The following is a 16918-nucleotide window of genomic DNA, read 5'->3' on the forward strand; positions in this document are numbered from 1 at the left end:
TCCTGAGAGGTGAAACTGGCTGGGCTTCTGGGTCGGGTGGGGACTTGGAGAACTTTTCTGTCTAGCTAAAGGATTGTAAACACACCAATCAGCACTCTGTGTCTAGCTAAAGGTTTGTAAACACAGCAATCAGTGCTCTGTGTCTAGCTAATCGGGTGGGGACTTGGAGAACTTTTGTGTCTAGCTAAAGGATTGTAAATGCACCAATCAGCTCTCTGTCTCTAGCTAAAGGATTGTAAATGCACCAATCAGCACGCTGTAAAACAGACCAATCAGCAGTCTGTAAAATGGACCAATCAGCACTCTGTAAAACGGACTAATCAGCACTCTGTAAAATGGACCAATCAGCAGGATGTGAATGGGGCCAAATAAGGGAATAAAAGCAGGCCAACCGAGCCAGCAGTGGCAGGCTGTTCAGGTCCCCTTCCACGCTGTGGAAGCTTTGTTCTTTCGCTCTTCACAATAAATCTTGCTGCTGCTCACTCTTTGGGTTTACACTACCTTTATGAGCTGTAACACTCAACGCGAAGGTCTGCAGTTTCACTCCTGAAGCCAGCGAGACCACCAACCCACCATGAGGAACGAATAACCCTGGACGCGCCACCTTTAAGAGCTGTAACACTCCCTGTGAAGGTCTGCAGCTTCACTCCTGAAGTCAGCGAGACCAAGAACCCACCAGAAGGAACCAATTCCGGACACAATCCCAGTCCTATGAGGTCCCTAGAGTCACTAAAATCATGAAGACAGAAAGCGGAAGGGTGGCTGCCAGGGGTTGGGGGAGTAGGGAATGGGGAGTCCGTGTTGAATGGGAAGGAGCTTCAGCCAGGAAAGAGGAAAAAGCCTGGGGATGGATGGTGCGGTGGCCACACTACAATGTGAATGTACTTATTGCCACTGAACTGGCCATTTTAAAAGGGCTAAGATGGTCAAAGGGCTAAGGTAAAATACGTTATCCTTATTTTACCTTAATTTAAAAGTCATCATCACCATCAGGTCACTGATGTGATGCCATATGAGTGAGATCCAGTCACAGCGGTCTTCCTGGCTATGGTCACACAGACTTGAACTCTGTCTCTTATGAAAGCATTGTCCCGATGAAAGAAGCCAGAAATGACTCGAAGGATGTGAGACACTATGTAGGAGGGAAACGGAAACTAGACTGCCATTCCATCCTCCTCCGCCACCCCCAACAATCCCCCACCAGGCCGTGCTGCTGAGCTGCAGAGGGGCACTCGGCCCACGCTGCCTCCGGAAGAGCCCAGTGCCTTCAAGGTTTCACTGTGAACTAGGACAGACTCAACTCACCAAGTGGAGAGAATCAAAGACGCCCTTACCGGATTCTCCATGAGCTGGAAGCAGGCCAGGGATCTGCTGCAGACCAGACACCAGAAGGTTCTCAGGAAGAAGGTGGAACGCAGGCTCTAGGGCCGGGTGTGGCTTCAGCGTGTACTGCAGGCTGCAGTTCTCAATGAGGGTCATGTGTTTGTTTTCTGGGGAAGAAAACACCAATGTGATCAATTGATAGCTGAAAGCAAAGGCACTTCCAGTCAAACCAGCCAATAAACAGAGAATGTTAGAAATGCTACAAACAGGAAAGGGACTTTTCTAGGGAAAGCATAGTAGTGCTCTGTTCAGCTCAGAGTGAAAGGCATTGGTCTTCAATAACCTTCTCTGGGAAAGTTACAATCCACACATTTTTTTGATTTTTCTTTTTTTGTTGTTGTTTTTGTTTTTGCTTTTAGAGACAGGGTCTCACTCTGTTTGCCCAAGCTGGAGAGCAGGGGTGTAATCATAGCTCCCTGGAGCCTCAAACTCCTGGGCTCAAGTGATCCTCCCACTTTGGCCTCCCAAAGTGCTGGGATTACAGGCATGAGACACTACGCCTGGCCTGGAGGTGCAGTTTGTAATCCAGCATAAAATCTCTCCCACCCACTACTTCCCTCAGTCTCCTGAGAGCACAGGCACGGGCTGTGTGGTTTCCCCAGGTCTCGCTGGTCCCTGCCATCAGAGGGGCCTGGAGGACACCCTGGCCCGAGGCCTGCCTGCCTGCCTGCGCGTGTCGGCACTGGTATCCACCAAGCCCCAAAAGGAGCAGGGCAGCACTGGAGGGAGGCCAGCAGCATCAGAGACGGAGCCCTGTCCTCAGGGAGGTGCCACTTTCCTGGGGTGACAGCTAAGACCAAACACGCAGATACCCACAACGCACGGGAGAACTGGATCCAAACCACGGGACAGATGTGGGTAAAGCACGAGGGGAAACGCGAGGAGGAAAAAGGGCATGAAGGAAAGCCCCCGGGGAAATGACACCCGGGAGGAGTGTGGCTGCACCGCAGTGGGGGCAGGCCCTGACGGTGGAAGGAACAGCATCCCCAGAAATGAGGGTGTGGGGAGAGGCACAACCCCGAAACACTGGGCCTGGGCTGCCCTCTTCACATTCCCACCAAATGGCCAATCTTGCTCAGGCCTGATTTTCTCCAGTGACAGGAAGTCCACCACTTCCCAAGGCACAGGGTATGCACGTGGTCTCAGGCGGCTCAAGTCCTGGCTGTGGCCAGGCCAGGGACAGCTACTGAGAGTCACAAGTTCAGCTCATTCATGTTCTGATTTCACAAAGAGCAGGCCGGGCGCGGTGGCTCAAGTCTGTAATCCCAGCACTTTGGGAGGCCGAGACGGGCGGATCACGAGGTCAGGAGATCGAGACCATCCTGGCTAACCCAGTGAAACCCCGTCTCTACTAAAAAATACAAAAAAACTAGCCGGGCGAGGTGGCGGCGCCTGTAGTCCCAGCTACTCAGAAGGCTGAGGCAGGAGAGTGGCGTGAACCCGAGAGGCGGAGCTTGCAGTGAGCTGAGATCCGGCCACTGCACTCCAGCCTGGGCGACAGAGCGAGACTCCGTCTCAAAAAAAAAAGAAAGAGCTAAATATGAACTAGTGTATTATTAGAAAAAGAAATTAGTGAAAAACTAGGTCCACCACAGTGGCTCACACCTGTAATTCCAGCACAGGTGGATCACCTGAGGTCAGGAGTTAGAGACCAGCCTGACCAACATGGTGAGACCCTGTCTCTACTAAAAATACAAAAATTACCCGCATGGTGGCGCATGCCTGTAATCCCAGCTACTTGGGAGGCTGAGGCAGGAGAATCGCTTGAACCTGGGAAGCAGAGGTTGCAGTGAGCCGAGATCACACCACTGCAATCCAGCCTGGGTGACAGAGGGAGACTCCATCTCAAAAAAAAGAAAAAGAAAAGAAAGAAATTAGTGAAAAACTATTTTTTTAGTATCTAACTACTTCAAACATGGAATCTGCTTACTTTAAAATTTAAAATACTGCTAAAGGCATTTGACCTGGGTGGCTGGTCAGGAGTCACAACCTCTCCAGGAGGACACACAGGAGAAATACGGGAAGACTGCAAATGCTCAGACCTCAGACCCAGCCACCCGCTTCAGGAGTATGCCCTACAAGTTCACGCATATGCTCAGGGGAAGGGTGGATGCCCACTGCAACGGGGTTTCCAACCTTTTCTTTTTCTTTTTTTTTTTTTTTGAGATGGAATCTCGCTGTCACCCAGGCTAGAGTGCAGTGGCATGATCTCGGCTCACTGCAACCTCCGCCTCCTGAGTTGAAGCGATTCTCCTGCCTCAGCCTCCCCAGTTGCTGGGATTACAGGCACTCGCCCTCACACCCGGCTAATTTCTGTGTTTTTAGTAGAGACGGGGTTTCGCCATGTTGACCAGGCTGGTCTCAAACTCCTGACCTCAGGTGATCCGCCTGCCTCAGCCTCCCAAAATGCTGGGATTACAGGCGTGAGCCACCGCACCTAGCCCCACCTTTTCTTACGGAACTGCCTAAGGGTCAGTATGCAGGAGATCTATTCAATCAATCATGAAACATCGATTCCACGAAATACCACAGAGCTGTAAAAAGAATGAGTGCTTTCTGTGTACTGATAGAAAACATTCTTCTAGACAAATTGTAAGGGAAGAAAGCAAGGTGTGGAACAGTAAAAAGAGGTCAAGTATCAGACACAATACTGGACATTCGCATTAGCTTCTGTGTCCATAAAAAGACCCCAGAAGGGTCTGTTACCAGGGCAGCCCTGATGAAATAACAGCAAAAGTTCCTTTTTCTCACTGTTTTCCTTCAGTCCCTTTATCTATGGGTACAGCTGCTTTAAAGGAACCAGATGGCAAGGATGCCACCAGAGTTTCTTGACCCCTGACCAAATACCAGAGAAAGACAGAGCCCCACGAAACTGCTGCAAACTAGAACAGGTGAGCCCCAGCTGCCTTTAGGCCATTAGCATATCATTATAATGCTAATGTCCACTCTCCAAGAGAAGACCGCCGCGTGTTCTGTACAAGCCACGCCTGGAAGAGCACATTATGATGTGCGTCGGCGTGCCTGGAGTCTCACCCTCCTGGCCCGTACCCAGTCATTCGTCTCCATGCCTCCCACTGTCCAGGGAGAAGGTGCCTTTAAAGCGAGGGCTCCCTTCTCCACCCTCTGCCCAGTGAATAAAACCTGACTACCTTTTCCAATTGGATATTCTTTTTTTGCAGCCAATACAAAGTGGGAAAAGAACTCAGTTTGCCAGTGACAGATCCACAAGAACCCAAAGAGAGAGGTTACCTGGTAGCAGGTGAGGGGATGGGGAAAGGAGACCTCACTCTGAACTTTTTATATATATGTATAACATATACAAACATATATGATATATAAAATATATAATATTTATGTATTTTACGTATTTTTTGGGGGGGTGGGGACAGGGTCTCACTGTCACCCAGGCTGGAGTGCAGTGGTGCAATCATGGCTCACTGCAGCCTCAAACTCCTGGGCTCAAGCAATCCTCCCACCTCAGCCTCCCAAGTAGCTATGACCACAGGGGCGCACCACCACACCCAGTTAATTTTTGTATTTTTTGTAGAGATGCGGTCTCACTATATTGCCCAGGGTGGTCTCACTCCTGGTTTCAAGCAATCTGCCTACCTCAGCCTCTCAAAGTGTTGGGATTACAAGTGTGAGCCACTGCACCCGGCACTTTTTTATACTTTTGGATTCTGAATCATGTGAGTGTATCACCATTACCAGCTAATTTTGGGAAATGCCTGCTGCATGGATGAGTGAAGGGCCCTGCAGCAGGTTCTTCCTCACAGCCTCTACTCAGGGCCAACAGTTCCACACAGACGCACAGACATGCGGACTGTGGACGTGGAGCGAACGTGGTGGCTGTCTACTTTGTTCTAAGGACACTTCTGAAAGAGAAAATCCTGGCATATGAATAATTAGATTCAACTGAAAAATAACCTAAAAGCCAATCTTTAGCAATGAAATGAAGTTCCTGACTGGTTGTTCTCGGCAAACTAAAAATAAAATCCTAAGCCCCCAGTGGACTGAAGGGACCTCCTCTTGGCCTAGAGGACTCCAGAGTAGCCTTGAAAACTGAGTTCCGGGAGTGACAGGAGGGGGACCAGACAGGCCTCCATATGCCCATGCCTATGCTAACCACCGTTGGCCTTTCTTCCCTCAGGACTGGAACCAGCCCTTCTAGAGACTCCACCGCTGCTGCTGTCCACTGATCGCCTGCCGCTGCCTCTCTTCTGGATAGTCCATGGAAGGCATGCAGGGAGGGCTTTCGTGTCCTCTGCTTCGCCTTTTGACGTCAGAGGGCCGAGAACTTCTCCCTTGGATCCTGCTAGTGCCGCCATGTTTTGAACACGTGTCCCATGAAGCGGCATGGGACTCAGCCGTGCACATGCATGCTTCTCTCATGAACACGCATGACTCCTCCTGGGCTTATTAAAATAAACAGACTCAGCCCCCACTCAGCAGAAATTCCTCTTCCCTCTGCCCCTCTCTCAAAGGGTCTGTTTCTGGCTTCTGGCTGGAGGCTACACTTCCCAGCCTATCAGAAAGGCCACCTGCAGGCTGCAGCCCTGTATGAGAAATAAACTCTCGTTTCCAGTCTCAGGAACCTCATCACTCTTCAGCTGACATCTCCTATCACGAGACTGTCACCAAGACCTGTGAGGGGCAAAGGGAGTGGGTCTGACATTTTGTTTTGTTTTGTTTTTGAGTCAGGGTCTTACTCTGTCACCCAGGCTGGAGTGCTGTGGTGCAAGTTCACCTCACTGTAATCTCTGCCTCCTGGGCAAAGTGATTCTCCCACCTCAGCCTCCTAAGTAGCTGTAACTACAGGCACCCACCACTATACCTGGCTAAGTTTTTGTATTTTTTATAGAGACAGGGTCTTACTATGTTGCCCAGACTGGTTTCAAACTCCATCCACCTGCCTCAGCCACCCAAAGTGCTGAAATTACAAGCCTGAGTCACAGTGTCCAGCCAGATTTGACTTTTAACACAAGCCATGAGGCACACATGGCATCCCCTTTGAGGAATCTGGGCAGCGTCGCACCTCGAAGAGACAGAAAGTCACCCTCCCCAACAGATCCACCTCCAGCCACTCTTCCCCGCCCACACTCCCCCAACTGCTGGGCAAGCACAGCCTCTGTGCTCCAAGCCTCCCTGATGTCCTTCTAGCCCACCCCCACCCCTCCCACCACATGCCCTTCCTGTCATCCTCCAGGCAGGCAGCAGCAGAGCAGACTGTCATCCCCATTCCTCCCAAATGGTTCCCTCTGGCTGCCTGGGAATGGCCGGTCACAGAGGAATAGCAGGAAGCTCCCCACCGAACCCTGCTCTGCTCTAAGGCGGCCTCTCAGCCATGGGGCCTCGCCATGCTGGAGATAACCGATGGCTGTGCTGGGCCAGAGGTTTCAGACAGCCAGTGGCTGGTGACGGAGAAGAGCTACTGCTCCATCTGGTGAGCAGAGCTGTTCCCCTCCCTCCAGGAGGCTCTCACAGGCCCTCCCGTGCTTATTCCCACAAAGCACTGCCCTCCCTCAGGGCCGGTGTTTCAGTTCTTTACTTTCTGCCAGAAGTCCAAGGCCACGAAACATCTGCCCAAACCTCTCAGATCAATTCGCTAAGCGGACAGTGGTTTACACTGACAAAGATCCCATTCAGAGCTAAAGGTGGGGAACACTCAGGGAAGGCACAAGAGCAGCGAGTGCTGCCAAGGCCAGGCCTGGCTCTTACGCTCTGCGGGGTCCTGGAGAAGTGGGTGCAGGAGGGCTCTGGGGGTGCCATGGTACAGCCGCAACCTGGAAGACAGGACCCAGAGAACACTCGTCAGCCACATGCACACTTCTCAGAAGGAAACCACATGGAGGCCTCGGCCACCACCACGCCCACCAGAGCTTTCTTAACGCCACCAGTCCCATCCTCTGTGGAAGGCAGAGGCAGCTGAGGCCAGCAGCCGCTCCCCAAGCCCTCGGTGCTCATGATCAAGCATGTCTGGCACACATGCAGCCCCAACCCAAGGCAGCCTGAGAACCGAGGAGCTTTCCTGGAAAACACCATGGAAATGTATAAAACTCTGAAATGTCTCAAGAAAGACAACATCTGAGGAATTTCCACGCTGTATGTCTGGAGCTGTGCTTCTCAACCAGTGATGATTCTGCTCCCTAGGGCACATTTGACAATGTCTGGAGACTTTTTTTTTCGTTTGTCACAACTGGGTCAGGGGGCAGGGAGGGGGTGCCCTGGCATCTAGTGGGTTGCCAGGGATGCTGCTAAACATCCTACAGCACAGAGGACAGCCCCGTGACAGCAAAGAATTCTCCATTCGAAAGTCAGTGGTGCCAAGCTTGAGAAACCCTGATTTGGAGTAAACATGTAGGCTTTAACCCTGGTTGAAAGGATAATGTGCCAGCCTATCCACCTGTATGTCCGATTCCTACACAGAGCCTGGCACGTGGCAGACACTCAGCCAGCACGTGCTGAATGAACACCTACTATCCGCCAGGTACCTGTGAAAACCACATCGCTCAATATTCAAGCAGAACTTACGAGATATGCGTTATCATTACCCCTCATATACAGATGAATAAATTCAAGGCCCAAGAGCTCAAATCGCTTGCCTGAAGTCCCACAGAGAATCAGTGCTAGAGTAGGATTTTGGCCCATATCCATCCTACCTCAAATCCATCGCTCGTGGCCAAAGCCAGCCCTTACTCTAGTCTAAAGAACAATTCCTTAAGTCACTTAGAAATGGCAAACCCAGCCAGACACAGTGGCTCACGTCCGTAATCCCAACACTTTGGGTGGCTGAGGCAAGCAGATCTCTTGAGCCCAGGAGTTCAAGACCAGCCTGGGCAACATAGAGACACCCCATGTCTACTAACAATACAAAAATTAGCCAGGTGTAGTGGCACACACCTGTAATCCCAGCTACTTGGGAGGGTGACGCACAGGAATTGCTTGAGCCTGGAAGCGGAGGTTGCAGTGAGCCAAGATTGCACGATGCACTACAGCCTGGGTGACAGAGCAAGACCCTGTCTCGAAGAGAAAAAAAAAAGGCAAACCCCCAAGCAAGAAACATCCCACACTACGCTATTATGGACACCCAACTTTAGATGACAAATGTATGGCTTTCTACTGCCACTGTAAGACAAGCAGTTACACCACCATAGAAAGATGCTGGAATTTGGCCAGGTGCAAAACCCCATCTCTACTAAAAGTACAAAAATCAGCCGGGTGTGGTAGCAGCTGCATCACTTGAGGTTAGAAGTTCGAGACCAGCCTGGCCAACATGACAAAACCCCATCTCTATAAAAATACAAAAATCAGCCGGGCGTGGCACCTGTAATCCCAGCTACCTGGGAGGCTGAGGCACGAGAATCGCTCGAATCCGGGAGGCAGAGGTTGCAGTGAGCCGAGATTACACCACTGAACTCAAGCCTGGTTGACAGAGTGAGACTCTGTCTCAAAAAAAAGGCCGGGTGCGGTGGCTCACGCCTGTAATCCCAGCACTTTGGGAGGCCGAGGCGGGCGGATCACGAGGTCAAGAGATCGAGACCATCTGGCTAACATGGTGAAACCCCATCTCTACTAAAAAAAAAAAAAAAAAAAACTAGCCGGGCGTGGTGGTGGGCGCCTGTAGTCCCAGCTACTCGGGAGGCTGAGGCAGGAGAATGGCGTGAACCTGGGAGGCGGAGATTGCAGTGAGCCGAGATCAGGCCACCGCACTCCAGCCTGGGCGACAGAGCGAGACTCCATCTCAAAAAAAAAAAAACCGACAGACACTGGCAAACCACACGGTTGAGGAAACAAGGCAGGTACCTTTTGTCCTGGGAAGCAGAGGTAGGGGAGTTCGGTTGGTTGCTGAAGATCCGAAGAATTCCAAATCCACAGGACGATGTCTGGAGGGTCCCATCCCGTTTCTTGCCCTCAGCGACCACTTCCACCACAGCCACGATATGAGGGTGGTTTAAGGATGTGTGAAAATACAAGGGCTGCAGAACAGAAGCCAGAGGACGGTCTGAGTGATCAGGACACACACAAAGAGGACATGGGTGCTCTCCCCACCCCCAAGACCGCCTTCCTACATGTGCCACGGCATCTGGAACCCTCTACCATGCCCTCATGTGGTGCACCGTATCTCTGCAGGATGCCAGGGAAGCGGGCACACTGAGGTAACTTCCTCAGACTCAAACACTGGTGTCGGAGCGCTTTATTCCAGAGCACCCAACATCCAGGACATCAGACGACTGCTGCTTCCGCTCCAGGAACTTTCCATCCCCTAGGAATTCCACCACAAGAAACACCAACAGCCCCCAGGCCCACTAGAGCAGAAAGGGGCTAGAGCGGCTATGTACCCAACCCTGCAGCGGGACACCAGGTAGGACCACGGTGAGATCAGCCCAAGACATAACACATCCACCACTACAAACACACATGCGTGCTGATCAACTCCCGCTCCCAGCATCGCCTGACACTCAACACAGACAACACACCCTCCCAGTGCTGCTTCGTGCATAACCATTTTGAGTTCCATCTGAACTAACTGTATTTAAACTATTAACAAGAAGAATCCTTGTATTTCTTTAGGTGCTAAGTAATTATCCCCAGTTCAGAGCCCAAAAGACTCAAGCCTTTTTATGCCGAAAATCACCTTGAGATCATTTTATTAAAAGATTCCTCAAGATCTAAGCCAAGTAGATGATATTCAAATTGATCTTAAGAGGTTTTCCACTCACACCTTTCCATTTCCAACATGCAAACGGCCAGTCTCTGCTTCCGCCTTCCTGCTAGGCCCAGGGAGAGGGGGCCTGGGAGGACAGCACAGGAGACTCACCCCTCTCCGCATCTCATATGGGCGCTCCCGCTTGGGAATGAAAGCACCTTCACTCTGCTGCTGCTTTTCTATTGCATTAAATTCAATGCAGTTGTTTTTATTTAAAATTAAGGGACCTGGGGTGGTGGCTCGCACCTGTAATCCCAGCCCTTTTGGGAGTTCGAAGCAGGAGGATCACTTGAGCTCGGGAGTTCAAGATCACCTGGGCAACATAGCAAAACCCCATCCCCACCAAAAATACAAAAATTAGCCAGGCATGGTGGCACACACCTGTGGTCCCAGCTACTTAGGAGGCTGAGACAGGAGAATCACTTGAGCCCGGGAAGCAGAGGTTGCAGTAAGCTGAGATCATGCCACTGCACTCCAGCCTGGGTAACAGAGTGCAACATTGTCTTTAAAAAAAAAAAAAAAAAAAGGAATGCCATAAGCACAGTAGACAGAGATGGAGCCACCGATTGAGTTTGCTAATCAACAGGGAAAGTTCATCCCCAGGCATCAGGAGTGGTGCTGAGCCCATACCCCAACACCCCAGCTGGGGGGCAAAGCACAGGTCACTAGCTGAGCACAGAGGCCGCCCCCCCAAGGCAGAAAGAGGTAAGGAGAGCCGAGGCTGGTCTTCTGCTCTATGACTTAAACTTGGAATAATCCTGCTATTAACGAGTCATTACCATGGTGTCACCGAGAAAACGTTTACTGTAATCACAGACTGTCAGCCCAGGATAACAGAGAGACGCATTAAAACATCAGCCATGAGATATAAATCGTTATTCTATTATCTTTTATTGCAATATGATGAAATAATGACCACTTACAGCTGACAGGTGGTTGGACTAAGAGAGAATTATGTTTGTTTCCAAGACTCAAGAACTGCTTTTAAAAAGCCCCACTGCAAAGTCGAGTTGGTCATTATCTCACCTTTTCTATTTATACCTGTGCATATCAGTCTTACGAACACTACCCACTTTCTCTATTGGCAATAAAACAAACATTTTCAACTGTGATACAGAGCAACAACAATCTGCCAGCTTAGAGGTCACCTTGAAATTACTCTACCTGAACCAGGTGGAACCCGCGGCTATGGGCATGTCCCAAGTACAAGTTTATGGCTATGCCTCTCCCTTCTGTTTACCACTAAAAATAATCACTCTGAGGCCAAAAACAACAGCAGCAGCAACAGAGCCCCAGAGCTGCTTGTCTCAGCTGATCCAACCTTAGAATCTGAAGAATCCATCTTTAATCAGAAGAGTCGGCCACTCCAAGTGCACTGTGTCTGAAAAGTTCAGATGGTTGTACCAGTACAATTACCGATTGATAAGGACATATGCTCTTTTCAAAAATCATTTACTGACCCTCCAGTGTGGGAACAGCCCCAAGCTAAAGAATTTATAAGGAACCTGGAAAACATAAGTCAGCTTTCAAGAAGCTCCAGCCTCGAAGGCTTCGTAAAGGACAGATGAGGCAGGCACAAACCTACGAGCAACTGAGACGCATGGCTGCACCCCTCAGGTCATCCCGGCAAAGTCACATTCGACCAGGTCACGAGTGCCTGACCACCCCAATTCTCGCCTTACTCAGCCAGCAGCACCCGGCTGAGGAATACCTGTACACAAGCCCTTCAGTCTAGGGAAACTTAAGGAACGCCACTGCCTTACATTCGGAAAGGAACATTCTCTGCATCAACTGAAATTGCACGATTAAAAGGTTAAGTCAAGCCCATCAAATCGCCTGCAGGGGAAGGCCACTTGAGACAGAGGAGGCAGGCTCTCTGTCACCCCTGCACCGCAGCTCACTCATCTGCACTGGTCAAGTTTCCTCCTTGACAGCATAAACAGATTAATAAATCATTTAAATGCTCCTGTCTTGGTGCCTTCATCTTCAAAACCACGGACACCATTTTGCCTCGGGGCCAAGTTTCCATTTTTCACCCACGGTGATGGAAGTGGAATTGGGCCTCTGCTGATGTGCCTGGATGAAGAGGCTGCAGCCAGGCACCCCCCACAGCACGGCCACGCAACCCGGCACCTGCATGACATGGGCTCCTCAGACGACGCTGGGCAGCAAGGCCAGAGAGGAGCTGAGCAGGAACAGAATGAGTCCCTTCCAAAAAACTGTTTTAATAAGCCTTTAACAGGGCATTTTCAGCCAGGCAAATAATGCAGAGACTTCATGTAGTTCCTACCCTCCGGCTCAGACTCACACTGCAGGTTCGGACGGCTTCCCAGACACTACCCCTCAAACACAGCAGGGATCAGGGGAGCCCGTCGATTTCCACAGCAAAGCACCATGACAGGGACAGGGACAGCCCCCTGCCCCACGAATTATCCAGCCCACAATGTCAGCAGTGCCAAGGTCGAGAAACTCTCATTTGGAGTAAAAATGTAAACTTTAATCCTGGCTGAAAGGATAATACACCATCTTATCCATGTCTGCACGTCCAGCTCCTAAACACAGCCTGGCACGCAGAAGACCCTTAACCAACATTTGTTGAATAAAAACTACTGCCCAGTGGGTCCCTGCTTATGGAAAAGCACATGACTTAATACTCCAGCAGCACTTAGGGGATGCAAACTCCTATCTCTCATGAGCAAATAAATGAAGTCAGGAGGAGTTTTTTTTCTTGCAAATTAATTTCTTTTTTTTTTTTCCCATAGGTTTTTGGGGAACAGGTATTTGGTTACATGAGGAAGTTCTTTAGTGGTGATCTGTGAGATTATGGTGAACCCATCACCCGAGCAGTAAACACTGAACCCAATTTGTAGGGTATTTTTTGTTCGTTTGTTTGTTTGTTTTTGAGACAGAGTCTTGCCCTATCACCCAGGCTGGAGTGCAGTGTCGTGAATCTCAGCTCACTGCAAGCTCCACCCCCCGAGCTCAGGCGATTCTCTAGCCTCAGCCTCCCAAGTAGCTGGGCTTATGGGTGTGTGCCACCACACCCAGCTATTTTTTATATTTTTAGTAGAGACAGGGTTTCACCCTGTTGGCCAGGCTGGTCTCAAATTCCTGACCTCAGGTGATCCACCCGTCTCGGCCTCCCAAAGTGCTGGGATTACAGGCATGAGCCACTGCACCTGGCCTCAATTTGTAGTCTTTTATCCCTCACCCTCTAGGATCAAGGAGTTTAAATCACTTGCCTGAAGTCCCACAGGGATCAGTGATGAAGCAGGATGCTAACCCACCCTACCTCAACTCAACGCCCACGGTGAAAGCCAGTTCTCCCTCTGATCCAAAGAGCAACTCCTTGGCTTACTTAGAAAAGTAAGTGAGCAGCATGATTACAACCCAAAGCAAGACATATCCAACCCCAGCTCTACCAAAATAAAAAAAATTGAGCTGGGTGCAGTAGTGCATGCCTGTAGTCCCAGCTACTTGGGAGGCTGAGGAGGGAGGATCACTTGAGCCCAGGAGTCCAAGGCTGCAATGAACTAAGACTGTACCATTGCACTCCAGCCTGGGCAACACAGTGAGACCCCATCTCTTAAAAAAGGAAAAGTGCTACGAACAGACAACAACAAAACTGACAAACTTACAGCTTTCCATTGTCCCCAAATGACTGGCAGTTCAATCACTGCATAATTAAACCCTAGAAACATCACAGAGACCAATCATTTCTCCTTCTAAAAACCATTTTCTTTCATCTTCATTTCAGGTTCCAAGACCACAGCAGTGGTTTCCATTGTGCCAGAGAGGAAATCAGCTCTCCCCAGCTGCAGACAGACAGGCACACAGGGCCTGAGTTGGCCTCCCAGAGCCATGGAGCCTCCCTCTGTGGAAGCAGCTCGCTGGGACACGAAGCTGGCTTCTTGCTTTTGTTGTGATGATGTTCAGGACGTGCCTGCCCTCTGCTGAGCAACAGCAAGAGCACAGGAGCAGCAGCCGGGCTCCGCAGCCAGTGCTTCCTGTAAGCTCCAGAGCCAGGCCAAAGAATCCAGGCACTGGAAGGGCTTGCAGGAGTTCCACGTGGGTTACACTGATATTCCTTGACGGCATCCGCTTTTCGACGGGAAATTATAGCGCACTCATTGCTCTGACGAGTAAGAGCCACTCAAGAGGGGCTTTCTCATGGCTGTGATGATGGGAAGGGGCACAACCCAATTACCTGCGTCCCTCTGCCAGGGCAGGTGCTTTGGTGACACTGGGGCTGGTGGGCTCTGGGAGGAAAGATTCCCCTGATGGGGGTTTAGGCTGTTGCTGGAGAACCACCAGGATTCCTGCCCAGTAACTCCCCTCGAATAAATAAAGGAGGGAAAAGAAGCCCGTCACCCAATGCCGGCCACAGTCATTAAGGAAAGAATCCAAGGGAAAAGTACGTCCACCTCAAAAAGAAAACTGAGAAACTGCACAGGACCGGGGCCTCCAGGATTATTTTTTAAAAGACAGTTTTTTAGAAGTTGAATGAATGATTCACTGGCTCAGAGGAAGTGAAAGGCAATTCCTCTCCACCAGGAAAGGTCTCAGAGAACACGGAATTCTGAGCTCAGAGCTGAGAAGTGTCTTGGGACTGCTCTCCTGCATACGGGCCCAATGTAAATAATTCATCATTTGCAAAAAAACAAAACAAAACAAAACAAAACAAAACAAAAAATCCCAGCTCTGGATCAAGACAAGCCTTCTGTGTTCCAAGTCTTTTTCAGGACATCGTTGTTTGCAAAGTCGTGCCACAGCCCCTTCTCTCGGGGTCATGTGTGACACGGGCACTCCACAAAACCCGAGCGTGCAGGGTCCATGCGTTACCATGTGGGCGCTGGACAGCCATGGGCGCTCCAAATGCAGTCCCCTGCTATTGGCAGCTCACCAACCCCAAAGCAGATCCCCCCAACCCACTGCCAATAGGCAAAGACCAGAAAAACCCAGGCAATTAGTAAAACCAGAGAAAGATTTTCGCCAAGTCTCAGAATCACCCCTGAAAAGGGCAAAGGGTGTTTTATGAACCTCTATTTCCACGGGGGCATAGACAGAGCAATCAGCAGACAGTGTGCAAACATGCTGCCACACCCTCATGCCCATGAATGCCCACTCCTGGGAGCACTCTGCGCTTCATCCACACTTGTGAGCAGATACTGTGTACATGGATGCGCACACACATTTGCACACACAATTAAGTTAACTAGTTAACTAAGCTGGAACAAAATCTTTACTCTGTATGAGAATGCCAAGGAGATGGAGGAAACTGCCTGGCACAGAACACGCTGCTCAACAGCTTGGCAGGAGGGATTCATTCCTGGCACATCACTGGCCTCTGCTGCCCGCACAGGGCATAGCAGCTGCAGACAGCAGGCTCCGCAGACAGGGCAAGGGCTTCAGCATCACCCTCACAGCTCAAAGTGCCCTGGCCACCCCACACTGTCCTTGCTGCATTCCCTTCTTCAGCAACTCCAAGTCCAAGGGTGCAAATTTTTCCAGAGGCTTTAAGGGCTATGTTCCATTAGTCCCCCGGGCCCATCCCCAGCCTCAACAAGAGATGCACCCAGATGACAGGCCAAGGCTGAGCCGCGTGGCTCCCACAGTTGGCTGCCCTTGGAGCCACCAGCACAGGTATTCCAGACTCCGAAAAGCCACCAGCTCCTAGTCTCCCTAACACATCTGAATCGTGAACTGCACAGGCGGCAGGACACGCAGCTGCCAGGATGTGCTGAAATGCAAGTGCTGCCCAACTTCAGCTGCAACGGAAGCCCTCAGGGTGCACGAATGTAATCCCGAGAAAGGCAGAGAGACGCATCCCTTCCGAAGACTGCCCTACCACACGACTGGAATTCTACAGGGATCAGGATTCTGCAGCCCAGAGAGAGAGTAGGGAGATGGAAGCCCCCGCTTCTGGCCTGTGCAGCGCGGATCCTTAGGAAGGTCCGAAGCCTCTCTAAATGCAGAACTGAAGTCAGAGGGGGTGAGGGAGGAGGAGGGAACTGGACCCGGCACCTCGGTGACTGCAAGCCATCCCTGGTTTCAGAGCATACTCCATCCCTCAGCATTCTACAGAACATTTCAGAACAAAAGGCAGGGCTCCTCAGAAGCAGGAGGTCACGGAGGCCACAGCAGGTGGTGCCATCAGATGCACAGGATCGTCGCTCCTGTCCCCACTCGCCACCTGGGAATAAGCTGGTAGAGTTATTCCATCTCCACGTACCTCAGTGTCCTCCTCTTTAAAACGGTTACACAGGATCCTGACCTGCACAGGAGGATGACAGGCATGAAATGACGGCATGCTTCTGAGCCGATGCCCGGCCACAGGAAAAGCCTCCCGGTAAAGGATGGCTACCTTCACCGCCCGCCACACGGCTGTCACAGCACCAGGTTTCGTGGGGCTCACTGTGCGCACCTGAGGAAACTAAAGCTAAACAGCCCTATCCCCAGCAATTGGCCCAGCATCGTCACCACCAGGAACTCACGGCGAGGGGACCCCCTGCCTGTGCGGAAACAGCACTCTAAGGGCTCACCCGCAGTCACACACGTGATTTACAACATGAAACCTTTTCTGACACGGCTGGCCAGACAGCCCTCTTAAGAGGTATTTGCATAAGCTGTTTCACAACCTTCATGTCAGACACATCTTTAGCTGTCATGACATACACTCTAGCCAGGCTTTTTATTGAAGCTTCCTGACCTCTGAGGTCATTCTCTCCCTCTACTACCCATGGGAGGAAAGGCAAGAGTCAGGACCCATCCACGTCAAGACACACACAATCCAAGCACTGGGTGATGGTGGGGTATGGAGGCCTCCCT

The 16918-nt window shown here is 50.9% G+C and overlaps 1 protein-coding gene across 4 annotated transcripts in view; it reads right to left on the minus strand.

Annotated features, from left to right (window-relative positions):
* Positions 1 to 16918, minus strand: part of NPHP4 (nephrocystin 4) — a 135151-nt gene that overhangs the window by 101790 nt on the left and 16443 nt on the right. For all 4 annotated transcript variants that reach the window (XM_025361996.1, XM_025362005.1, XM_025361978.1 and 1 more), the window contains 3 exons: positions 9187 to 9359; positions 7102 to 7166; positions 1335 to 1490 (listed from right to left, as the gene is read on the minus strand). Coding sequence is in view for 2 of the 4 variants with exons in the window: in XM_025361978.1 (XP_025217763.1) it covers positions 1335 to 1490; positions 7102 to 7166; positions 9187 to 9359 (394 nt within the window). In the remaining 2 variants the exon portion in view is untranslated. The remainder of the gene's footprint in view (positions 1 to 1334; positions 1491 to 7101; positions 7167 to 9186; positions 9360 to 16918) is intronic.

The sequence above is a fragment of the Theropithecus gelada genome, chromosome 1 (assembly GCF_003255815.1).
Source record: "Theropithecus gelada isolate Dixy chromosome 1, Tgel_1.0, whole genome shotgun sequence".
Taxonomy (NCBI): domain Eukaryota; kingdom Metazoa; phylum Chordata; class Mammalia; order Primates; family Cercopithecidae; genus Theropithecus; species Theropithecus gelada.